Source organism: Microtus ochrogaster, chromosome 7 (genome assembly GCF_000317375.1).
Source record: "Microtus ochrogaster isolate Prairie Vole_2 chromosome 7, MicOch1.0, whole genome shotgun sequence".
NCBI lineage: Eukaryota > Metazoa > Chordata > Mammalia > Rodentia > Cricetidae > Microtus > Microtus ochrogaster.
In genome coordinates, this window is record NC_022014.1 from 72540536 (window position 1) to 72565821 (window position 25286).

At 46.0% G+C, this 25286-nt stretch overlaps 2 protein-coding genes and 1 pseudogene across 3 annotated transcripts in view; 1 reads left to right on the forward strand and 2 right to left on the reverse strand.

Moving 5' to 3' along the window:
• The first annotated feature begins 256 nt into the window (after positions 1-256).
• The window catches only part of Arsg (arylsulfatase G), a 130569-nt gene continuing 105539 nt past the window's right edge, over positions 257-25286 (forward strand). Inside the window, exon 1 of the mRNA XM_026780199.1 lies at positions 257-320. The gene's annotated coding sequence lies outside the window, so the exon portion shown is untranslated. The remainder of the gene's footprint in view (positions 321-25286) is intronic.
• Positions 13658-25286, reverse strand: part of Slc16a6 (solute carrier family 16 member 6) — a 20512-nt gene continuing 8883 nt past the window's right edge. For both annotated transcript variants that reach the window (XM_005350654.3, XM_005350655.2), the window contains exons 2-6: positions 24379-24617; positions 20972-21115; positions 19746-19874; positions 16010-16822; positions 13658-14831 (exon numbers count right to left, since the gene is read on the reverse strand). In XM_005350654.3, coding sequence (XP_005350711.1) covers positions 14581-14831; positions 16010-16822; positions 19746-19874; positions 20972-21115; positions 24379-24617 — 1576 coding nt within the window. In that variant the 3' untranslated portion in view covers positions 13658-14580. The remainder of the gene's footprint in view (positions 14832-16009; positions 16823-19745; positions 19875-20971; positions 21116-24378; positions 24618-25286) is intronic.
• LOC113456357 lies at positions 23600-23697 on the reverse strand (annotated as a pseudogene).

Sequence of the window (25286 nt, forward strand, 5' to 3'; positions counted from 1 at the left end):
GGCTGACATCACAAGCGTGCCCCGGGCTTGCTTTTTGAAGCAAACACTTCTAAATGACTCATCTCAAACCAGTGGAGGAACAGAGGGCCGGGGTTGTTGGTTGTTTCTTCTCCGGAGCCCCAGTGATAAAATCCAAGCAGGCAGAGGCGGGACGGCTATAGCCGCGGAGCGGGCCCTTCCCGGGCAGGAAGCGCGTCGTTGTCCCCGGCTGCGCCCGGGAGCCATCCCTCCCGCGGACTGCTTGTGGCGGGCGACACCTGTGACCGCCCCTGGGAGGAGAGTGGAGTGGCAGCGTGGCCTGCAGGGCGTCAGGAACCCAGGTAAACCACCGCAGCCTGACACACCCCAGGTCAGGATGCCCCAGCACCTGAACCGTGGGTGGAGTCGGTTCTCCTGTAGAGCACTTGCAAAACTCTTCTGCTGAAAGCTCGAATATCCGGTTGGGGGTGTAGTCCAGGGCAGTCCTCTTCCACACAAATTCATGGGTTCGTTCCCCCCAGCACCGCCAACAACAAACAAACAAACAACAAAACCCAACTAGTCTTAGTCACCTTCTGGGTTTATCTGGAGAAACTCCGTCCCATTCCAAAGAACTACCACAAGTCATGCATGTAATTTTAACTTGTCTGGTAGATCCTCTGGCCAATGGAAAAAGAAACGGGTGGAGTTCATCTCAGTGACATTCGTCCCAGTGCCACCAAAATGCCATCTTAATACGTAATCACTGTGAGGGCTGAGAGAGACTTTGTTTTTCTTCCAAGTCTTCAAAAGCCTCACCTGACATCTCCACTCCGGTTGGCTGCCCCGTGTGACTGTGGACTGTGTTGGACAGCGCAGCCCTGGACTCCTACTATCCCGGAGTCTAAGTGGGAGACTGTGCCCTTAAGACCCAGGCCGCGGTAGAGAAAGGCAGAGCTAGGGACTTTGCGGTGCAGGTACAAGTGCTCCAGGTGAATGTGGCACAGGCGGCCGCTGCTTCACCTCCAGGGGGCGCTCTGAGAGTCTCCCCTCCATCCCCCCCCCCCCCCTCCTGGCCTCCCTTCCTGTCTGTGTGAGACTGGACTGGCCTCAAACTCACCATGTAGCCCTAAGCTGGCCTCAAGCTTAGGTCAGTCCTCCTGCCTTAGCCTCCCCAGAGCTGGGATCACGGGCATTCACTACCATTCCTGATTTGTAGATTTTGGTTTTTTTTTAGGCCTTCCTCTCATTGCCTAGGGCCTGGCACTTCCTTGGCGTATATTTCAGTTTGGGAAAGCCGAATTGTGTGTTTATAAATGTGGAGATTGTCTAGTGTTAGACTGTGGGTAGCAACCCCTCACGGGCTTCTAGAACTGGGTGTTGGGGGCACAAAACCAATCGGTAACTGCCAAAGGTATCTAGATGGTAATTAGGGCTGTAGAGATGGCTCAGTGGTTAGGGACAGTGACCGCTCTCGCAGAGAACCCGAGTTTGATTCCCAGCACCCACATGGTGACCTACAACCATCTGGAACTCCAGTTCCCGGGCATCCAATGCCCTATTCTGTCCTCTGTGGGCGCTGCATGCATGTGTTACACAGGAACACACGAGGCGAAATGTCTTTGAAAATCAAAGTGCAACGTCCAAAAATGAATTTAGAATCAAGCGTGTAATGAACCGAGGGGCTTCTGGCAGGGCATGTCTGTGTCACACTGCAAGTTCACACACAACACACACACACACACACACACTGCAATGCACATAGCGTCATGTCACACGTCTCCCGTGAAAACCGTCCCTGATTCCCCAGCTGAGATCCCGGGCAATCCTATGTAAAGAGTTGTGGTGTTTTGGTGCATATACAAAGTCTTCTGGCCGAGCAGTGGTGGCGCACGCCTTTAATCCCAGCACTCAGGAGGCAGAGGCAGGCGGATCTCTGTGAGTTCGAGACCAGCCTGGTCTACAAGAGCTAGTTCCAGGACAGGCTCCAAAACCACAGAGAAACCCTATCTGGAAAAACCAAAAAAAGCCAAAAACAAACAAACAAACAAACAAACAAAGTCTTCTGCTCCAACAGAAGCGTGGTTTAATTGTAGAAAATACTACTTTTGCTATAGTCATGCCTCAGCCTGTGTCGTTAGTATAGTTTAGATTATGTTAAATGTTTCCTTTTAGAAGTTCACATTTGAGTGGCTGACTTCAGTTTTGTTGCAACAAAATCCGTACGATGAGTTTGTCTTGAGATTAGGACAGAATTTCTAACAACTTCTCAAATTGCCCTAAATACACTTCTACCTCTTGGTACTTTTTTTTTTTTTTTTAAATGAGAGGGGGCATTTTCAGCACTGAAATTTAAATCAATCAAATGCACAAGCTGTGGAAAGTGTTGAAGATGTTGTGGACACTCAGCCATGATTTAATCCCTCTCCGTGTTTATGTGTGTGTCTGTGTGTGTTCTGGGGATCAAGCCCATGCCTTTATGCATGCTAAGCGCTCTACCACAGCTCCACCCCAGTCCGAAAGTTAATCCTTTATGTAGAAAGAAACAACTACCTCCATCTTGTTAGTATACAAGTTTGCTTTCATCTTTAAGAATTGTTTTTAAGTGAATTTATGATGATTTATTACCAGTAAATGCTTGATCTGCATACCTCTTTGATATGCCTACATACCTGGGGTCACAACAATTTCTCAAACAGAGAAGAGGGGTCCCGAGTGTGACTGTTTAAGATGCCCTGGTGTCGTGCATGTGGAGATAAGGTGGTAATAGCCGAGGGAACGTGTGACATTTAAACCAGGGGCAAAAGTTGGACCCGATCCCGGTGGTTCTAATGCCAAGGTCTGTGATGCTTTCGGGTGTGACCGTGTGCAAGTAAAATACTCCCAGTGACAACCAAGCCACTGTTTTGCAGATTGTTTGAAAAGGGGCTTATGGGATTATGCTGTCCTTCAATTTCTTTTCTAATCCAGATGGGGTTACCTAGGGGGTTGGTAAAGAATCAAAGGAGTCAGACTTGGGCCTTAAGGGAGGAGGAAGAGGTACAGGGTCAGGAAAGCACTTGCTATCAACGGAGGGATAGAAGGGAAACTGGGCTGGTGAGATGGCTCACGGGGTGAAGGTGCTTGCAGCCAAGCCTGATGTCCCGAGTTTGGTCCCTGGGTTATCCTTTGGCTTCCGTCTCTACACTCTATCACACCCCCCATACACACACACACACACACACACACACACACACACACACACACACACACACACTACACATAGTAATAATAATAACAAAGAAGAATCATGGACTATACATGTCCCTCAGTAATGTCTAACACTTGTGAAGCCTGGGGTTTATCCCCAGCACCACATAAAAGAGAAGAGAGAAACAGCTAAGTTTTATTTTGTTTGTTTTGCTGCCCAGGTCTTTCTGTGTGCTAGGAAAGTGTTCTAACCCCAAGCCACATACCCGATCAGTAACTGTGCGTTGCAAAATGGCTAGTGGAAAGGACTTAAAATGTCACCAACACAAACATAAGGAAATGTCTCGGACAGTAGATAGGCCAGTTACTTTGGTTTGCCCTCACTGCCCATTGTACACATGTAGTAAAACGTCACGCTGTGCTCTGTAACTGTGTACAGTTTCCGTGTGTCAGTATCTAGGGGGCCTCAGGCGTGGGTGTACACACCTGCAACCCCAGGATTTGTGAAGCTCTGGCAGAAGAATGGTGACTATAAGAACAGGTGGGGCTATTACACAGAGAGTTCCAGGCCAGTTTGGGCTACATGGCTGTGGGATAGGAAGCAGACTAAGTTAAAACAAAATGTGCATGGGAAATATATTAATCTCTACTTAGCGTTCCTTTCTTCCACCTGCTGTCTTCAGTCTCTGCTCATGGATCCATCAGTGTTTGATTTTTTATAGCCAACATGCTATACAGTACTCGCTTGCTGGGTGCTTCGAGCCCCATCTTTGGATCTTGGAGCTACCGTGGTTTCTGTGCAGGATGTTTTCGGCTTCCTGTGACTCACCAAAGTGAAGTAGCACCAGATTCCTGGGCTCTCATCGTATATAGATATTGGTTTTGAAAACTCATGTAACAAAGGGGTCTGTCAATCAGTTAAAAAATAACAAAATCATTTATTCACATGTTTAGTCTCTGAATAATATTTTAATACTAGGCAGTATTGCTAGGCCTTGCCAAACCCTTCGGGGTATATATAGCAGTGAAGAAAAAAGTTTCCCCTAACTTTCTAGACAAAGAGACAGAATCAAGGTAAATCGGTGCTTCTATAGCACAGACTCAGTAAAGGAAGAGAAGCAAATTCACTTGGAGTTGGCGGCTGAGATACATTCTCGTGTATGTAGTCCAGGAAGACGTGAACTTGCTGTAGCTAAGGATGACTTTGAACTCCTGGTCCTACATGTATGTGCCACCACAGCTGGGTTTATGCTGTGTTGGGGGTTGAGCTCTGGGCTTCCTGCATGCTAAGTGAGCCCTCTGTCAGTTGAACTGTGTCCCCCAGCCCCAAATAATTCTTTTGGGTAGGACAGTTAGAAATGCCTCCATAGAAGCCAGGCGATGGTGGCGCACGCCTTTAATTCCAGCACTCGGGAGGCAGAGGCAGGCGGATCTCTGTGAGTTCGAGACCAGCCTGGTCTACAGAGCTAGTTCCAGGACAGGCTCCAAAGCCACAGAGAAACTCTGTCTCGAAAAACAAACAAACAAACAAAAAAAACCTCCATAGGGCTGGCATTTGGAATTAAGCGAACTAAAAGGATATGTCGTATGTTGATTGAATGGAAGGGTGTACCAGGCACAGACAACCTCAAGCTGAACAGTAAGAATCGGCAGGCACTGAATTGGTGCTCAGTAGACACATGGCAGGCAGCTCCAGGACCAGAGAACCTGGCGCCCTCTTCTGGCCTCTTCAGGCACTGTAGGCATACAAGCAGGCTAAACACCCATAGACAAAATAGAAATAAGGGGGTGGGGATCGATTAGAGGTCAGCCTAGTTGGACCAAGGGGGAAAGCAACAGCATCATGTGGTTCATCTAGGGTCCGGACTTGAAGAGCTGTGGTTGGCCATGACTGCTATGTGGGAATTTAAGGAGGTGTCAGAGTGTGTAGCAGGCAAACAAGCTGGAAGATTACTGTGCTCATATAGTTAAGACAATATTAGCTTGGATCAAAGAGGGATGCCAAGATGACAATGCAGACAGATCCTGGATATATTTAGAAAGTAGAGCCAGGTGTCAGGGCACAAGCCCATAATCCCAGCACGTCAGAGACGGAGGCAGGAGGATCTGTCCAAGGTCATCCCTGCTACGTAATGAGTTTGAGGCTAGCCTGAGCTACGTGGGCCCTGTCTCAATAATAGCCTCCCCGCCCCCCGCCCGATAAAACCAACCAAAAGAAGAACCTAGCTCTGATGGAATGTGTAGAAATAGCAAAGGTCAGTGTGGTTTCGCAGAAGAGGGGCCAGAACACACTGTGGTCAATACAAGATGAGAGTTCAGCAGCGAAGACAAGACTAAGGGCGGCGTGGAGGAGAGAGGGGGGCATCATGTTTGATCCTAAGGAAGAAGGTTGCTAAGGTCCTTAACCTGATTGTCTCCTTGAGTGACTGGAAAGGCAAGTAAGTGACACAGATGCATGGCTCAAGTTATATTCCCTCTCAGTATCTTAGTGATGTGTTCAGGAACAGCAGGCTTGATGTGTGATTTCCCCTCCAGGGAATCCGTAAGCACAGGAGTAAATCCAATTTGGTTTTTAAGTTTTAGTTTTTGCGTGAAAACCCAGACTGCTTGTTTGTCTTGTGCCTTTAGGAGTGTTGTAAAAATGAACACCAGGGGGCCCTAGTCTCTGGCCCACTTGGTGGATGTGAGGGACCTGGCTTAGAGACTCGCCTGGAGACCTGGACTGCTTCTCTTTCCTTGGTCTTCTGTATAGCTGTAGAGGTGCGCCAGCCTGTAACGCGTCTGCATTGCCTTTTAAATGGCCTGATTTTAATGACTTTAAAACTTCAAAGCTATGGCTTCTAAACACTGGATTGCTTATCGGCGGACTCCAAAATGTGGGGGCTTTGGAAAATAAGGATTGTGCCGGACAGGTAGTAGAGGCCTGTAATCCTTGCAGAGGGAGATGGAGGCAGGACAGAAGTCACAAGGTTGTCCCTGGCTGCTCAGTGAGTTCAAGGCCATCCCTGACAAGTCAGAGAAAGGCGGCGGAGGAGGAAAGAAAATGAATTGTGATGGTTTTGATTTTTAGTTTATTCTGGACAGAATATGTGTAATAAATACCTCTGGGTAACTTGAATTTAGTCTATTGAAACTCAGACTTGGGGCACAGTTTCTACTCTATACCAGATATCAGGGAATGCCCTGAAGCTATGCTCTGCTGAAGAATAAAATTGGTGACTTTGTGGGCCGGGAATGTAGCTCAGTTGGTAAGAATGTCCGCCTAGCATGCACCAGGGCTTGGGTTAGATCCCCAAAACTCCATAAAATGGGACACAGTAACTATGCCTATAATCCTGGCACTTCGGGTGTAGAAGCAGGAGAATCAGAGGTTTTAGGTCCTCCCTACATAGTCAGTTGAAGGCTAGCCTGGGCTACATAAGACCATGCTTCAAAAAAGAAAGGATAAATTTGGTAAGAGGTTTGGAAACAGTGTATGAAGACATTCATTTGCCTCTAGAGGGCATGAGACCTTAACAACTGGACAGGCTCACAGCCTACATTCATACAGAAAGGACGTGGTAGATATACAAGGACAAAGAGTGACGGGCTGAAGAGTCATCATGGAAAGTAAAACAACATTAATTGATGCATTGGCAATTGTCTGATCTTGCCTGTATTTGACACCTATGGTCTGAAAATTGCTTTGATGAGGGGCTAGAGGGATGACTCAGTAGTTCAGAGCCCCGGCTGCTCTCCCAGATGACCCAGGTTCAATTCTGAGCACCCACATGGGAGCTCACAGTGTCTGTGACTCTGGTTCCGGGGGATCTGACACACTAGTCTGACTTCTGTAGGTACTGCACACAAGTCATGCACACACATCCATTCAGGCATCCCACTCATACACGTAAGATACAATGAAAAACTCTGATTTTAATGCGTGTGGGTGTTTTGCCTGCATGTGTGTCTGCACACCACACCTGCACCTGTTGCCCTCTGAGGCTGGAAGAGGGCATTGGATCCCCTTGAGCTGGAGCTCCTGATGGTTGTGAGCCAACGTGTGGGTGCTGGGACTTGAACCCCGGTTGTCTGGAAGAGAAGCCAGTGCTTTTAATTGCTAAGCCATCTCTCTTGTACCAAAATAATGGGCATTTAATAAAAACATGACTTTGATGATCCTGTGTGTGTTGTATGTCGGGGGGGGGGGCAGGTTTCACATTTGTAAAGGTGGGCTCTCCTGTACCCGAGTGTTTGGGTGTCAGAGGTCATTTGTAAAGGTGGGCTCTTCTGTACCCGAGTGTGTGGGTGTCAGAGGTCATGACTGGGTGCCTTCTTCCACTACTTCTCATCTCTTATTGAGGCATGGTCTCTCACTGAGCCAGGTTGCTCTTTCAGCTAGACTGGCTGACGGTTGAGCCCTACTCCCTACCTCCAAAGCTAAAGCTACAGTTGGCTTCTGTGTACGAACTAGGGGTTCAACTCAGGACCCCATGCGGTGCAGCAAGCACTTCACTTATGGAGCCCCCCCCCCTTTAAAGACAGGGTTTCTCTGTAACTTTGGAGCTTATTCTGGAACTCGCTCTGTAGACCAGGCTGGCCTTGAACTCACAGAGAGATCCATCTGCCTCTGCCTCCCAAATGCTGACATGAAAGACGTGCACCACCACCGCCCTACTCAAGTTCTTTAGTTTTATTACTTAACTATTTTTTTTTCTTTTTTTGGTCTTTTATCAGTCAGTTAAGCAGTGCAGACTGACCTGGAACTTGTGATGATCTTGCCTCAGCCTCCTGAGTGCTGGTGTTACAGATGTGAGCCACTACACCAGGAATGGCAAGAGCTTCCCATTGCCAGAACTTGGTGTTCAGAGCTGTGCTGCGGGCCCATTGCAGTGCCCGATAGATGGAACAGGCTTATGAATGGTCTGAAGGCCAAACTGAGTCCACTACATACTCAGTGTTTAGTTTTGGTAGTTGATGAGACCCCAGAGAGTTCCCCCAATGAACTATATCCCCTATAGGCTGTCCTTGAACTCATGGTCTTCTTGACTTTGTCTTCCAACTTCTGGAATTATAGGTGTATGCCGCTAATCCTGGTACCAAATCTTTCTTTCTAAGATTTATTTTATTTTCAATTATGTATGTCTGTGTGTGTGTGTGTGTGTGTGTGTGTGTGTGAGAGAGAGAGAGAGAGAGAGAGAGAGAGAGAGAGAGAGAGAGAGAGAGAGAGAGCGCAGGTGCCCAAGGAGTTCAGAAGAGGATGTCAGATCCCCCAAAGCTATAGTTTCTTGCAGATGTGAGCTGCCCCACTTGGGTGCTGGGAACTGAACTTGGGTCTTCTGCAAGCCATCTCTCCATCACCTCCAATGTTTATTTTTATAGATTGTGAGTGAAAACTGTTTTAACATTTCCCAATAAATCAAATATGATTTGATGACATGATTATTTTTATAAAATTCAAATTTCCAAACCATGATAAAAATGTTGTTGAAGGGCAGCCATGCCCCTTCATTTACAGACTGTGACTTCTTTGGACCTACAATGGCAACTGAATTCTTTTGGCATAATCTGTGTAATAAGAAAGGCCTCAAGAATTTACTCTCTGGATCTTCATGGTAAAAGCTTGCCAGCCCTTGACACTAGGCACCTGTGCTTAGAGAGTTAGCATTCTGAGCAGACTTCCATTGGTGGAGTGTCTGCTAGCATGTCAAAATCCAGGGTTCAACCCCTAGCTCCAGCTAAATCAGGCATAGTGGCCCACACCTGCTATCCCAGCATTTGGGAGGTAGAGGCAGGAGGATCTGAAGTTTAAGATCATTCTTGGCTGTATAGTAAGTTTAAGGTGAACCTGGGCTCCATGAGATCCTGTCTCAAAAACAAGCTAGGAATCCAGAAAATGCATGGAGCAAAACTAGAGATTTGAAAAGTTCTTGGGACTTTCTGGAACTTTCCATTCCCTTTGGCAAAGTAGCTGAGACAAATCTCCCCTTCAAGTGCATGCCCTCAAGAGCCTGACTCTCTTCCACTAGGTCCCCACCTCCCAGTAGGGCCATGGCCTGGGGTACATTTAACATCACAGCATTTTAACATTTTTTTTGTTTGTTTTTTTTAAGAGGATCATAAGATGTAGCCCTGGCTAGCTTGACCTTGAACTTACTACCACCATCCCCCTGCCACTGACTTCCAAATGCTGGGATTACAGGCATGTACCACCATGCCCAATGTTTTTATTACATTTGAAAAACTGTGTCTTATCTCCAGTGCACGGGGATGGAAGAACACGTATGCCGTGGTTTCTGTGTGTAGGTGTCTGAGGACAGCGCGTACAACTTGGTTCTCTCTTCCGTTATGTAGGTTCTGGAGATCAGACTTGAGTTATTTATTAAGTTTACTGAGTAATCTTGCTGGCCCCCCATGTGCACACACTTACAAGTGCACCCGTTTAACACACACGTGCAAAAGAAGATAGGAAGAAAGAAAAAGAAATGAAATTGGTTGACGAATGGGGGCATTTACCCTATATAAAAAATGTACACCTTTAATTCTTGCGTACAAGAGCCTGAGGCAGGAGGACTGCCATGACTTTGAGGTCAGGCAGGGCAAAGTTGAGACTCATTAAAAGAAGAGGAAGAGGAGAAGGGGCAGGAATAATAGTAATACTCAGATTATCAGGTTAAATTCTGTTTTGTCCTTTGAGATTGTTTCTTTTCAGTGTGATTAGGCTATTTAATTTTCATCTGTCCTGTTCTCCATTATTTCATTCTTCCTTTTCCTTTGAATTATTTTCTAAAGTGTTTCAAAATAGTTTATAGGAAAGAGTCAGCAGAAGATAAAGGGTCAAACTCATGATTGTGGTGTGCACCTGTTGGAGGAAGGCCGCTTGTTGGTTCCAGGCTGTTCAGCCCTGAAATAATCACATATTATTTAAATCACTGCTTGGCCCATTACTAGCTCTAGCTTCTTATTGGCTAACTCTTACATCTGAATCTAACCCATTTCTAGTAATCTGTGTATTGCCACGTGGCTGTGGCTTACCGGGTAAAGTTTCAGAGTCTGTCTCCGGCAAGCAGCTCCAATTACTTCAAGAGGAAGATGGGCATCGAAGAGGCTCCTGATGGAGTTGGTTAGCCATTTGGGCAAGAAACTGTTCTTGCCTGGACTGCTTGATGGTATGCTGTATGAACTGGACATACAGGACCCACAGAGAAATGACTGCTGAGCTTGCCTAAAGGTGAGAAGGTCCTTCAGGGTTTCTGCTTCATGAAAGAGACTGCCAGACACAGACACAGAAGAAAGTGACTGACAAACTGCCAGTATAGGCAGAACTGTCTTTAAAATTTCCTGCTTCATGGAAAAGTCTGCCGGACACTATGGGCCTGTGGGCTGAAGATTAATGCCCCAACAATACAGAACTTTGGGTGACTATCCAGGCAAAGAGATATGTCTGTCATTTCCAGAGCTTTGGAAGTTTCTTACAATGCACTTCCTGTTTACTTAGGTAATATTATATACTTCTGGAGTCTTTGATGGAGTTGAAGAATTTATAGTTATAGTTTTCCTTAGTTATAATAAAAGATAAAGTGGATATACATATTATAACTGTAATTCTTGCTTGATACCTGTTTTGTTATATGTAGTTTTACTATGTTAAAGTTAAAACCTTCCTTTTTTATTTAAACAGAAAAGGGGAGGTGATATGGGATTTCTCTCTGTGTGCTGTGATTATCATTAATGAATAAAGAAACTGCTTTGGACCTATAGCAGGGCAGAACTTAGCTAGGTGGGGAAAACTAAACTGAATGCTGAGAGAAAGAAGGCTGGAGACAGACGCCGGAATTTACCTTGTAAGCCACAGCCACATGACAATACACAGATTACTAGAAATGGGTTAAATTCAGATGTAAGAGTCAGCCAACAAAAAGCTAGAGCTAATGGGTCAAGCAGTGATTTAAATAATATGGTTTCTGTGTGATTATTTTGGGCCTTAGCTGCTGGGTGGCCGGGAAACAAACAAGCAACCTCTTACACACACCTTTAATCCCAGCACTGCAGAGCCAGAGTCAGAGCTAGGTAGATCTCTGTGAGTTTGCTGCCAGTCTGATCTTCAGAGCTAGAGTTCCAGGACAGCCAGGGCTGTGTAGAGAGATCCCATCTCAAAAACAAAACAAAAACAAATGGGGGGCGGGGGAGAAAAAAGAAAAAAAAAGCTGAGCATAGTGTACATGGAGGCTGAATGTGAAGTTTATGATCAGCCTGTGAAACTAAGTGAACTTTAGTGTTATGCAGAGAATATGTGCCAGTGAAGTGCTAAGGCACAAATGGGCATCTGTGCACCAACACCCACTAAGACTTAGGGACTATCTTGGAAGTGGAGGTGAAAAGATTGTTAAGAACCAGAAGTCAGGGAGAACCAGAGCAAAACCATTGTCTTCTGACACCACGGCCCGCTGTGTTTGTGAAGGAACAGGGGCTATGGCTGCCTACACAAGATCGAGCCAGACAACATTCCAGCACCGATGGGGCGGGGCTCATGAGCCCCCACGTAAGCTAAGGAGCTATCGATAGCTTCTGGGGAAGGGAAAGTTCCGTTTTCTTTAATGGTGTGGGCTGTGGTAGGTCCATTTTGCTTCAGAACCAAACTACACAAACTGGACTCCATGGGTTATAAAACAAACAAAATAACCCGACAATACGAAGTAGGGGCGGGAGGGAAATGGGGGTGAATTTGGGAGGAGTTAGAAAGAGGAATGAAGGTTGACTGTGCTCAAAAATACACTGTATGGGGTCTGGAGAGGTGGCTCAGCAGTTAAGAACATTGTTCTTCCAAAGGATCCAGGTTCAATTCCCAGCACCCACACGGCAGCTCACACCTGTCTGTATCTCCAGTTCCAGGGGATCTGACACCCTCATACCACACAGACATACATGCAGGCAAAACACCCAATGAACATAAAATAAAAATAAAATAAAAATATTCTGTATGAATTTTTTAAAGAATTAAGGAAATTATGTTTTAAAAAGTTTCTGAGCATTTTTCTCTGTGTCTTGACTATGGATGAAAGAAAAAAAAAGGAAGATTGCATTACCCATGACTTGTGTGTCCTGGAGAAGCTCAAAGACTTTGCAGTTTCTGAAATCATTAAAAAGCACTCAATACAGAAGAGCGTCAGACTCTTTAAATAAAAAGCCATAAATTTATTGTAAATCTAGAAGTACCGGAATGTGACTCACACAGAACGGATCAGCGATCTGTGTTTTTCTTTTTTCTTTTCCCTTCCCAACATTTACACCTGATTGCTGACATCCTGAAATTGGCATCCATTTTCTTGTCTCATGCAGTAAACAGAATAAACTTAAGAGTAGGTCCCTCAGAAATCAGTTATAAATATTAAATCGTATCGAACATTCGTAGTACAAAATAGGTCGTAAAGTGCTGAAGTCACGGACGTCTGCAAAACTGCCCACAAGGCTGAAGCGCTTCTTGGGGCGGCCCCACAGAACTTTGCTACATCCACCTTGTGTAAGGTGTGTCCGCTTTTTTTTTTTTTTTTTGGACAGACACTTTGTCAAGTCACTCACCCTCCCCAAAGTTTTACAGATTGTCCTATTTCTATGGCTGATAAGATGCTGTATAAAAGGTAGCCGGTGGTGACGAACTACGCCACTCTCATCTTAGTGCAGAGAAAGATTCAAGCTTGTGTGTACCTGTAACCCAACTAGGCTTGTTCTATGTTCCCCCTGAGTTGTCTCTTGAACAGTAAAGATGAGGAAATATTGAGCAGCAAAGCACCAGCCACCCAGTTGGGGAGATGCCATCAACCAGGCAAGGAGGCAGCCCCCTCTCATCCTTGCCCTGCCCCCTTTACAGAGAACTGCTAGAATGCAGAACACGATACACACGTGTAGTGGAACTTGCCAACAGCAGTGACCGGGTACCTGGTACCCATGGCAACGTAGGACAATCAAGTTCTATGGAAGATGTAAATTGCAACTTGGAACTCGTGATAGTCACGGAAACATTTCTCCGACTACAAATGAAACCAAGAAATGCTTCAACAGTTAAAGATTGAACGATGACGACAAAGAAAACCACTGGAAATGTTCTAACAATTCATTGAACTATCATTCTGACCAAAGAAGATCCTCAAGTATTCTTAGGTGATCATTTAAAAACGGAGGCGATTTGCCATCCATTAGCTCCCCTGCCCTTAAATAGCACACATTGCCTTTCACAATGCTGAATAATCATTACAGCTTGGGCTGTCAGGAGATTGATGTCATGAGACAAGAAAAGCTCTCTGAAGCCTCTAAAGAGCTGCAGAAGGGAGGTTAAAAAAAAAAATCCTGCCGGGCGATGGTGGCGCACGCCTTTAATCCCAGCACTCGGGAGGCAGAGGCAGGCGGATCTCTGGGAGTTCGAGGCCAGCCTGGTCCACAAAGCGAGTTCCAGAAACCCTGTCTCGTAAAACCAAAAGGAAAAAAAAACCTTTTATTCATTTTGATTATTAGATTTTTTTTATGTTTTAAATTGTTTTGTGTGTATATATGTGTGGGTGCATGTATGTCATAGCAGGTGTGTGGGGGTCAGAGGACGATTCCAAGTTGGTACTCTCTTTCTACCATGGGGATTGAATTCAGGTCATAAATCTCGGCTGAAAGTACCTTCACCCACTGAGCCATCTCACCGGCCCTTCTTTTGATCATTCTACTCAACCTAGAATAACTTAATAATAAATATCGATTTAAATTAAAGACACTACAGTCACTTATTTCTTGGATTATGAAAAACAATAGGAAACATGAATGCAATTTAACATTTCTATGGAAATACTTGTGGTGATGGCTGGTCATAAAGAGAAGTAGTAATCTTTGAAGTTCAAGTTGTTATATGTTTTTAATTTTTTGCATATTAATCAAATGCTTAGTTTTTAAGCGTTGCTTTCTTTCCATGCAGTATTTAGGAAACTCAGAAGCCATAGTTTGTCAATTTAAACTTTCGTAGAATTTTTCAAATTGTTTAAAAAATAATTTGTTTGTATTTCTGAAAATTAGCAACGTATTTAATGATTCAAGATTGTTTTTTTCTTTTTGGAATGGCCAATTCATTTCCATGACTTGGGCTGGATGTCGCTTTATAAAATAGTAGTTTACACACATGAACACGTTTAACACCAGTTTGCCAATTAATTCTTGGCATAGTTTTGGTGTTGGGATGTGAACCAGCATCCTTCCACGTATCTGTGTATTGCTACTGAATAGGGCTGGGTTCCTGTATGGAAGTGTTTGGTTGTTTTGGTTTTGGCTTAAAGAGCAAGCAAAAGGGACTTGGGAAAGATGTTGGTAGTGCTGCTCACACATGCATTCCCTTTCTGGAATGTGAAGGTGGGGTCCAGTGGTCGGCGCCTGCCCCACGGGCTCTTTTCCCAGGCAACATAGCTGTGACATGAAAATGTGTCACACTGGATCCATTTTCATATGAACCCTGTGCTCGCATTTCCCAAGATCCATTTCGAGAAAGTCTTCTGGAATGTCCTGTAACGTCTTCCTGTGATGACTGTCTGGCTGGCTGTCCCCTGAATGAGGGTGCTGACACAGACCCTTTTTACAAGGTCTCACCAGGGCAAGGCACACAGCAGCCGCGGACATGCCTGCTGCGCAGGAGTAGAAGGCCCTGCTGTAGATCTTGCTCTGGTCGACCAGTAGGCCTAGAAGAAAGCATTGGCACTGTTAGTGACATCACTGCTACGCCTAGCCTCTCACTTGAGCTTCTATCCAATCCAAAAACTCCTTCTTCTCCTAGCATGATCTACCTACTACCGTAGTCTTATTATTCTATTTATTTATTGAACAAGGTCTCACAAGTAGCCCAAACTGCCCTGAAATGCACTATGTTGTTCAAGTCTGGCCTCAGAGTCACAGCAGTGGTCATAGGTGAGCCAGTGACTTCAGTCAAGATCATAACCAGTGTCTGTGAACCCAAGCTTCTCACGTGTTTTCTGTCATGGTGCCTTATAGAAGGAAATCATGCAGGTTATAACCTTATTGCCATCTGACTTTTGGGTTAATGGAACTACAGGACCACTGTGAATCATTCTCACTTTTTTCCAGGCAAGGTCTCTCTGTACAACCTGGGGGACCTGGAACTCACTATGTAGCCCAGCCTGGCCTCAAGCTTATGACTGTCTTGCCTCAGCCTCCCGAGTACTGGAATTATAGGTGTCCACCACCATGCTCAGCTCTTTTTCCCCCTCTTAAGAAAGGTATTATTTAGGAGGCCAGATAGATGGCTCAGAGGGTCAGAGCTGCTCTTCCAGAGGACCTGGGTTCAATCCCTAGCCTACATGGTAGCTTGTGACTGTCTGTAATTTCAGTCCCAGGGCATAGAGTGCCCTCTTCTGCCTCCAGAGGCACTGTATGCACACAGTACACATACATGTATTCAGGCAACACCAACATGCATCAAATAAAAATGACCACTGCCTTAAATTTTAAGGCTTTTTTTTTGTTTCTTTCTTTTTAAAACCAAGAAGGTTAACTATTGTGAGCTCTAATCTTGGAAAACTAAAATTTAACTCAAGTTTAAAAATGGAAGCAGACTTTACAATCGGTCCCAGGAAGCAAGTCAGCACAACTAGGAAGATTAAAGTAGACAGGCTTGCATTCTGTGTTCTTAAAGTACCTGGCAGGGGCCATCATGATGGCTCAGTGGGTAAAAGGTGCTTGCTGCCAAGTCTGACAACCTGAGCTCAATCCCCAGACCCACAGGTGGAAGAGGACCAACTGTCCCCAAGGTGTCCTCTGACTTCCACATGGACACTACGGAACAGGCATACCCTGGTGCAAGCACACCCACAAGTAAATAAGGAAAAAGCAATTTCATTACCTGCCAAGGGTGGTCCTGCCAGCCCCGAAACGCTCTGGATGAAGACATAGACTCCCGCCGCGGAGGACATCTTCTCAATGCCAACGACATCATCCTCGGCCAACAGTGGGATGTGGGTCCCTCCGATGGTCCCAACCATGATGCCAAAAAACACACTACACAGCATGAGACCCCAGAATTCAGTGGCAAACGTGAAGGCGAAAAGAGACACGGTCAGTAAAATGACGCAGATGAGCTCAATGTAGATCTTCCGGATGGGCTCCCGGTTGAGGACAAACCCGGCCCCGATCCTTCCGAACACTTCCGCAATGGCCATGGTAGAGAGTAGAAACGCAGCGCGGTCGCGGTCAATGCCTAGACTGATACCCAGAGGGATGATGTACAGCGAAGGGGCGAAGAAGCCCAGCGTGGCGAAGAGGCCAAACAGCGCGTAACAGATGAAGCTTTTCTCTTTCAGAATGGAAAAGTCTAACAGTGGGGCTTTCTTCTGGTTGTGCTTGGGGACAGCCACCAGGGTCTGCTGCTGTTCGGCCCTGGCTTCCTGCTCCGTGGGAGCTTGACTAGGCACATTTTTCGGTGAGGTAGTTAGTTCTACTCCTGAGTCGATCGAGTCTATTGAGGTTCTCGTTTTCTCATTTTCGAGCATATACTGCACTTCCCTCCGGGGCTCGTGAGCGATTGTTTTCGGTGACCCTGGTCCTGTGATAATGATTGGTCTCAGCAAGGCGCCGCAGACCACGATGTTCAGCTGCAGCAGGCCCACGAAGAGGAGGCTGTATCGCCAGCCAATATGCTCCTTCAGAGCTGTGATGGCTTGAGGAGACAGAAGCAAAAGAAAGGAGAAGCCAGGGTCAATAACAGACTCCCAGATCCAGCAAGCAATTCCCGGAAGAAATATGGGTAAAAATTTAATAACAAATTTTGCTCAAAGGTAGGGTGAATGTAGTCATTCTAGACTATAGTTTGGGTGGGGGTGAGTGACAAGTATGTGCTTGCAATGTGGAGGTCAGAGGCCAATGCTGGGTTGCTCGCTGTCTTTCTTGATTGCCGTCTTTTTTTTTTTTTTTTTAATACAGTGATAGGGATTACGTTTAAGGCTTTTCTACCACTGAGCTATAGTCCTTGCCTCTTTACTCTTGGAGACAGACTCCCTTATTGAATCTGGAATTCAGCAAGGGCAGTTGATCCCAGGATCCCTCGGTCTCTATCTCCCTGTTGCTGGGAACACAGGCATGTGCCACCATACAGCTGCAGGGGATGCAGACTTACGGTCTTACGCTTGCGCTGCATGGAGACATCGCCCCAGCTCTGTAGATTACCCTTTGTTCTGAGTTCTGGTGCATTTTATGACAGTAAGAAAATGTGCACACTCATTATTATCATGTTATAAGAACTGTCAGCCTAGTTTTTCAAAGCTTTGGGATTTTCAGGCGGAGGCCTAAGAAGGAGGCTATGCCTGCAGTCCACATTAAGGCTCAACAAACAATAGCCCACAGGTCAAATCTCAGCCACTGTCTGTTTTTGTTAATAAAACTGGGCTGGAATTGAACCATGTTTGCACATTCACATAGTGGCTGCTCTGTGCTGAGACAGCAGAATTGAGCAGTTCACACACACACACACACACACACACACACACACACACACACACACACGGTCCCCAAAGCTGAATGTATCCCCAGGACTGAACATATTATATCTTAGTGGTAGGCAATCGCATGCAGGGGGGCCTGGGTGCTACCCCCCAGGTACCACAAAAATTAAGTATTTTTTTTTAATTTCTAGCTGACCTTTGGTAAGCATGATTTATCTGACTCAGAACTGTGTCACTAAACATCCTATGCTCTCTCTCCATCTTTGTAGCAATGAAATAAATAAAAAATAAAATAAGAGGCAGTTGCCAAGACCCTCACCGGGAAGCTTGCCTGCTTTTCTGAGTTCTAACTCAAAAAACGTGACATTTCCTAGCTGGGCGGTGGTGGTGCATGCCTTTAATGCCAGCACTCAAGAGGCAGAGGCAGGCGGATCTGAGTTCGAGGCTAGCCTGGTGTACAGATCAAGTTCCACAACAGGCTCCAAAGCTACACAGAGAAACCCAGTCTCAAAAAGAAAGAAAGAAAGCTAACATTTCCTTTTGACTGTCCCTTTTTTGGACACCAAACTCCTAAGCACAGCTGCCCTGACACCCTGGGCTTTCTGTTTCCTGGAGCTGTCCACCCTTTCTACAGATGCCTGCAGACCTCCACTGCGGACCCTAACTCAAAAGACAGACTTTCTCTCTTATCCTAGCATTTAAGGACACAGTGCTCCAGTTTCTCCCCGATCATGTCCTTAGCCACATGGTGCCCGTCTCTCTCACTGTGAACCCAGGGCAGGGTGGAGGCTGCTGACCAGAAGCAGCCGAGAGGGAGATGGTCAAGAAGGGCATGCATCTCCATCACCACAGTGAAACTGTGAAAAAACAAACAACAAAACAAATAGAACCCCTTTTTTTGAGATTTTATTTGTATTTTCTGTGTGTGAGACTGTCTGCCGGAATGTGTACCGCATGCATGCAATGCCCTCAGAGGCTGGAAGAGGGCACCAGATCCCCCAGGAATGGAGTTACAGGTGGTTGTGAGCCACCGAGTGGGTTTGTGGGTGCTGGGAATTGAACCTGCGTCTTCTGTAAGAGCAGTGAGTACCCTTAACCACCAAGCCATCTGTCCAGGTCCCCATGGAACATTTCTTAAGTATGAACCAGATGCCAGGAGCAGTGCCCAGTACTGCTGAATAATATGCTTTTCCACCCTCGGGGGCTCGCAGGCCACTGATGTCGTCTCTTGGCATTGCTCTGTTCTTTTAGGAAATAGAAACACCCTTCACCTAAATTCAACAACTAACATGATTTCTCTGTCTGTCTGTATATATATTATATATGTATGTCTACATATATAAAGATATATATGCGTGAACCATATCTATTTCAGGTGTGAATCACATGAAAAGTTTCAGATATGATAATATTCCGCTCCTAATCACTCCTGTTTGCAATCTCACAGCCCACCTGACGCATTCAAAAAAGAGCATTGGGTCAGGATGCAGCAGTTCAGTGGTCGAACGCTCACCTAGCCTGCTAAAGTGGTCGAGGGCACGCCTGGCCTGCTAAAGTGGTCCAGCGCTCGCCTGGTCTGCTAAAGGTCCTGAATTTGATCCTCAGCAAGGACAGGGCAGGGCAGGGAACTGGGGAAGGAAGGAGGGAAGGAAAGGAATCTGGGTGTGGAAGGCTACCTATCCACTACATCACTTTCCTTGTATTTCCTGTATTAACATTAAGTTGGCAGAGATAAACCAGGGATAAAGTGTTGGCTGCGAGATTATTTGTGGGCACACAAGAAAACTGATTTTTGTTGGCATAATTTAAATCTACAGCGAATGTAGCTCCTTTGGAAAGGGGATGATAATAATATAAACAGTCCAAATTACTAAATATCGTAGGGATTATCGTTTCGTGTTTCGAGAAAGCCTTACCACTGATTATGTCCCCGTTTATGTAAACCGCGGACTAAGATTAACGCCGTGTGAATTCCTAAAATAGGGGAGGAGGAGGAGGAGGAGGAGATCCTAACAGCGAGGGGAGGGCAGTGACAGCTCCTTATGCAGAGGGAGAGTCACCCACATGGTGGGAACTTGTTCGCACAGCAATAGCGCTGGAGTGGCTTACCTGGTCTCTGGCTCATGAGCCACTGTCACTCACCTGGTGCAAAAGCAAACACAGCAAAGCATTCTCCTGTGGATGCCACAGCAGTGACCACTGAACGCCTTTTGTCAAAGTACTGTGACAGGATGGTGACAGTCGGGAGGAAGCTAAAGCAGTACCCCAAACCTGTGGGCGACAACCAAAAGGGCCAGTGAGGATCATCCATGGTCTGAGCCTGGAGGGCTGGCTAGCGTACAGAAGCTTTGTACGAGTTCCGGGAGCCAACCCATTCATCCTACAGAAAACGATGGCAAAGAAAATGGATTTCATCTCAGCCCTGAAGGGCAGCGGGTGTAGCTCGGTTGGTTTAGTACTTGCCTAGCATGCACAAAGCCCTGGGTTCAGTCCCCAGTACCCAGAGAAGTGGGCACAGTAATTAACGCACACTTGTAACCCCAGCACTCAGGAAGGTCTGCAGTTCAAGGTTACCTTTGGCTACTGCACAGTCACTTGGAGGCCAGCCTGGGATACAGGAGGTTGCCTCAAAAATAAATAAAGAAATACCGCATCAGTCATTTAGAGATACTAAGATATAAGAACTAAGAACTGGCCAGGCGGTTGGTGGAGCAAGCCTTTAATTCCCGCACTCGGAAGGCAGAGGCAGGCGGATCTCTGTGAGTTTGAAGTCAGCCTGATCTACAAGAGCTAGTTCCAGGATAGGCTCCAAAAAGAACCAAGAACGGTTCTCCAGAGCTCCCCAAATTTATATAATTCACAGTGGAATCAATTATCAATAGTAGTTTTTATGTAATATTTGTATTTGAAATAAATGTCTTTTTTCCTTTGTTCTTTTGAGACATGTAGCCCAGGCTGGCCTCATGCTCATGCTCTCCCTGTGTGCGCCTCACCCTCAAGTGCTGAGATTATAAGCATGTGTCATCCTGTCTGGTCAGCATAGGCTTTTGATGTGTGCAGGGCTCCATACAAAATTTAAAATTTGCAAACTAGGCATACACACACATTCATCAGTGCCTTCTTAGACACCGCCAAGACTAAGTGCAGTGTACTGTTTTTCCCTTACGAAGCTCTGGGTGCTTGGAACCCGAGAACGTATTTTTACCCGGGACCCATATCACCTGGCTCAAAAATCACTGATCTCAGACATAGTTAACTTGAAAGAAAAACAAAGGAAAAGAAGAAATACAATTCAGGTTCAATTTCCTCCCTTCCTCAAGGGAAGCATGCAGAGAGAACTTCCCAGGCACGGAGAGAGAGACACTCACCAGAGATGACCCCGATGGAGATGTACATGTGGTAGACCTTTTGGGAGAAGGAGGCCGCAACCATTCCCGTGCTGATGAGCAGCCCTCCTGCCATTACCACCAGCCGATGTCCAAAGCAGTTACTCAGGACTGTGGAAAGCGGTGCTGCAGAGGGGGAAAGGGACAGAAAGTGACCTGTGAACTTGGGCTTCTGTGCTGGCTTCGCTGCGATTCCTTCCTGCAAGCTGTGGACTTGAAGGGGTGATGTAAGAACTTAGTGTGTTTCCTGCAACAGCTATGGGTCAGGCCAGAGTTTATTTCAACATTTGCTCCAATTTAAAACACAAAGAGCCAGGTCCTGGTACAAAAAATGCAATCTCAGCTGAGATAGGAGGATTGCAAGTTTAAGGCTACCCTTGGTTGGGGTGAGGATGGGATGCAGCTCTCAGGGGCAGAGCAGTAGCTAGCAGCAGCCAGGTCCTAGGTTCAATCCCCCAGTACCTTAACAACAAATTAACAAGAGGAAAACAAGGGGCTGGAGTAGAGCTCAGGGGTAGAGCGCTTGCCCAGCATGAGCAAAGCCTTAGATTAAAGCATCGACGAGGGTAGGTATACAAAAGACATTTTTAGGTGAACTGTCTTGGCTTGCCATGTGAAAGACAAAGTTATGTATGCATTTTTCTTTGGTTCTCCAGCATATACTGGCTTTCCTGGGGATCACTCTAATTGTTTTTATCTTCTATCATCCCTGCTTCGGATTCTTTTAAAAGAATCCCATCTGTGGTCCAAGTCTTCCTAGTTTCCTTTGACTGATACAGGACGGGGATAAGGCCAATTCTCAGACATGTTCACTTAAAAGACGATGGCAGAACACTGAGGAATCTTAGTTTGCTTGACTTTCTATACACTCTATCCCCTGGGACACGGAAATCTAGCAAATTCTTTCCTCCTTACGTGCTATTTAACGCTGGCAGGAGGGACAGTAAGCTATGTGAACCACTGAGAGTTGCGTCAAAGAGGCACACACTAGACAGAAGGGATGGGAGGGGAAAGGAAGGAATTCTGCACTGTTAGGATTCAGAATGTAAACATACATTTTTTTAACTCCTAAAATTGTATGTGTGTATGTATGCATGTATGTGTGTTGTATGTGGGAGCACCGGCGGTGGCTGGAGGACAACTTTCGGGAGCTGTTTCTCTGCTTCTACCACGTGGGTCTCAGAGATCAAACTCTTATCACCTTGGCCACTAGCACCTGCAAGCTTATGTTGGCAGATGCTGATACAACCACTTCTACATAGTGAGATCCTCTCTCAGAAACAAACCGACAGGAGAGAGAGCATCCTTTTAGGAGGTTTCATGGCTAAAATGAACTGCATTCAGAGAGTGGTTCTAACCTCAGCAGTAACCTCACAGGCGATGCTGCGCGGCAGTGGTGTTGAGTCAGGGAAGCACTAAGGGCAGCCTGGCTGCCTTCCTGAGGCGACCTCAGCACGCTGCCCTCTCAGGAAAGCCTTGGTGTTGGCTCTCACAGACGGATGAGCATCAGATGTCAGCATGCACACTCAGATCAGGCTCATCCAAGCGACACCGAGTGTGTAAGAGCGGCACCAGCCCTCACCCCCATCTTGCTTCATGCTGCTGGATCTGGGAGGATTATACCGTGACGGATCAGGTTTTGGGGAGTCAGGTGATGGGACTCCATGTCCCCAGGACAGTAGTTGTAATTTTACAAGTGGGGGTGTAGCTTAGGGGTGGAATGCTTGCCTAGCATGCATGAGGTTTAGTTTCTAACAAAAATAAAAAAAAAAAAACACCAAAAATTATACTCTTATGGGGAATGTTTCTGGGACTCCCTCTCCTGTAAGGAGACCCAAATCCACGGGTGTTCAGGTTTCTTATGCCGACATAGTATTTGTACATAACCTAAGCAGGTCCTCCGTGTGCTTACATCTCCAGATCCTTACACTCCAATACAAGGTAACGGCGTGTAATCACCTGTTACAGCATGCATAGGGTGGACTAATGAAATGAGGAAGACTTTTGGTTGTCTTAACCGTGGCAGACCTAGTACTGGTCAACAGCTGTGTAACATTCGAGTCTGTGAGTGAAAACCCTGAGACAGAGGGCTGATGGCCTACCCCTTACCCATCCCATCTCTCTTCTTCCTGTGTCCACCATAAAACGTTTCTGCTGTTTCCTTGGGAAGTCACTCTGAGCCCAGAGCCTTAGTACGCTAAGTGAGCGTTTTTAAAGATACATTTTTTTATCTTATGTCTGAGTGCTCTATCTGCATTTACAACTTTAGCCAGAAGAGGGCATCTGATTCCATTATAGATGGTTGTGAGCCACCACGTAGTTGCTGGAAATTGAACTCAGGACCCCTGAAGAGCAGCCAGTTCTCTTAACCTGTAAGCCACCTCTCCAGCCCCCAGATGAGTTTCTTTTTAAAAAACAGAGAGGGGCTGGAGAAGTGGCTCATCAATTAAGAGCACTGACTGCCCTTCCACAGGACTCAGGTTCAATTCCCAGCACTGACACGGTGAATCAAAACTGTCTGTGACTCCAGTTCCAGGGAATCCTATATCCTCTTCTAGACCCCTTTTGGTCCAGGCATGCCCATGGTACTCAGAACATCCTTAATCATCAAAAAGAATGAGATGCTTCATGGCTCTGCACGTTAGTCTTGCTCAGGGGCCATGCTAATCTGTATGGCTCCATTTTCAGTGCATGGGCTGATGAAGCCAGTGCCTAGGGACTTTTGGATGCTGCTTCCTTAGCCAGTAACTATGTCCTTGGAGGACTGGGGTTTACCACTGTCTTCAAAGTGCTCTACTGACTACTAGCACCATACACATTATAGATATCTTACTTCCTTTTCTTTTTGTATGGTGCTGGGAATTGAACCTAGGGTCTTATATTCCCCCAGTGAACTACCTCCCAAGCTGGAGACTGTACGTGTCTAATGTGCATGCTAGACTAAAGACATTACATTTGGCAACTATGGTCTTTTCTTCAATGTCTCCAAATTCTTGCCAGTCCCCAACCCTCTGAAAACTGCATTCCTTAACTGAGACTGGTCAGTCCAACAGGACGTATGAGAGACTGCACCACAGATATACCAACTGTTGTCAGGTAGGCGGGCAGATTAAAAGGGCCTGGTGCGAAGGCTAAGCTCATGCTGACAGATATACTAGTATGTAAACGTTAACCCAAACACACATATCTTTTCTTTTTCAATTTTTTGTTTTTTTGGTTTTTCGAGTCAGGTTTTCTCTGTGTAGCTTTGGAGCCTGTTCTGGAACTAACTCTTGTAGACCAGGCTGACCTCGAACTCACCGAGATCCGCCTGCCTCTGTCTCCCAAGTGCTGGGATTCTTTAATTCTCTACCACTGCCCGGCCCAAACACACATATCCATGTACTCACCTGTAAATGTTAACACAAACACGCATATCGATATTATCCATGAGATCTTGCTGTTGGATTCATCGAAACTGTCCATTAAGTCATTAAAGAAGACACCGAATGACTTGATGATGCCATAGGTAAAGACTTCAACGAAGAAGAAAGCAACAGCTATTGCCCAGCCCCATCCTCCATCAGGCACTTGGGTATACTCATTGGCTCTGGAACAAAGCTGTGAATTCTTTTGGGTCATTCTTGATCTGAAATTAAAACAGGAGAGAAAGAATTCAGACCAGCCTGGAGGGTTGATCATTCTCCTCTCTCCTCTTCATCTTTGTCTCTCACGCAGACCAAGCTGGCCTTGAATTTGAATTTGTGATGCAAGGATGATCGCTTCTGATCATCTTGCCTCCACCTTCCAAGTGCTAGGATTAAAGGTCCATGCCACTACACCCATCTGATTCTAATCATCTTTAGTAAACATCACTGGTAAGAACTATTTACTAAATATTTAAATCATGCAGAGTTAGTATAGTCTTATGCAATTTTATATCTATCTTTGAATTATACATGGGGCCCAGAAAGAATTTGAAAATAAGGCCTGTCATAATTAACAGGAGAAACAATAAACAGAGACAAGGAGCCAGAGATTATTTGAAGGCCCTTTGAAAGACACAGAATGCCACCAGACCAAGCACCGGTGCTGATATCCAAGAATATAAATCAGATGAAGAAAATGAACTGGAGCCAGGCATGGTGGCACACACCCAGCACTCAGGAGGCAGAGGCAGGTGGATCTCTGTAGTTTGAGACCAGCCTGGTTTACAAATGGAGAGCCAGGGCCACACACACACACACACACACAAAAAACAGAGCCGGGCGATGGTGGCGCACGCCTTTAATCCCAGCACTCGGGAGGCAGAGGCAGG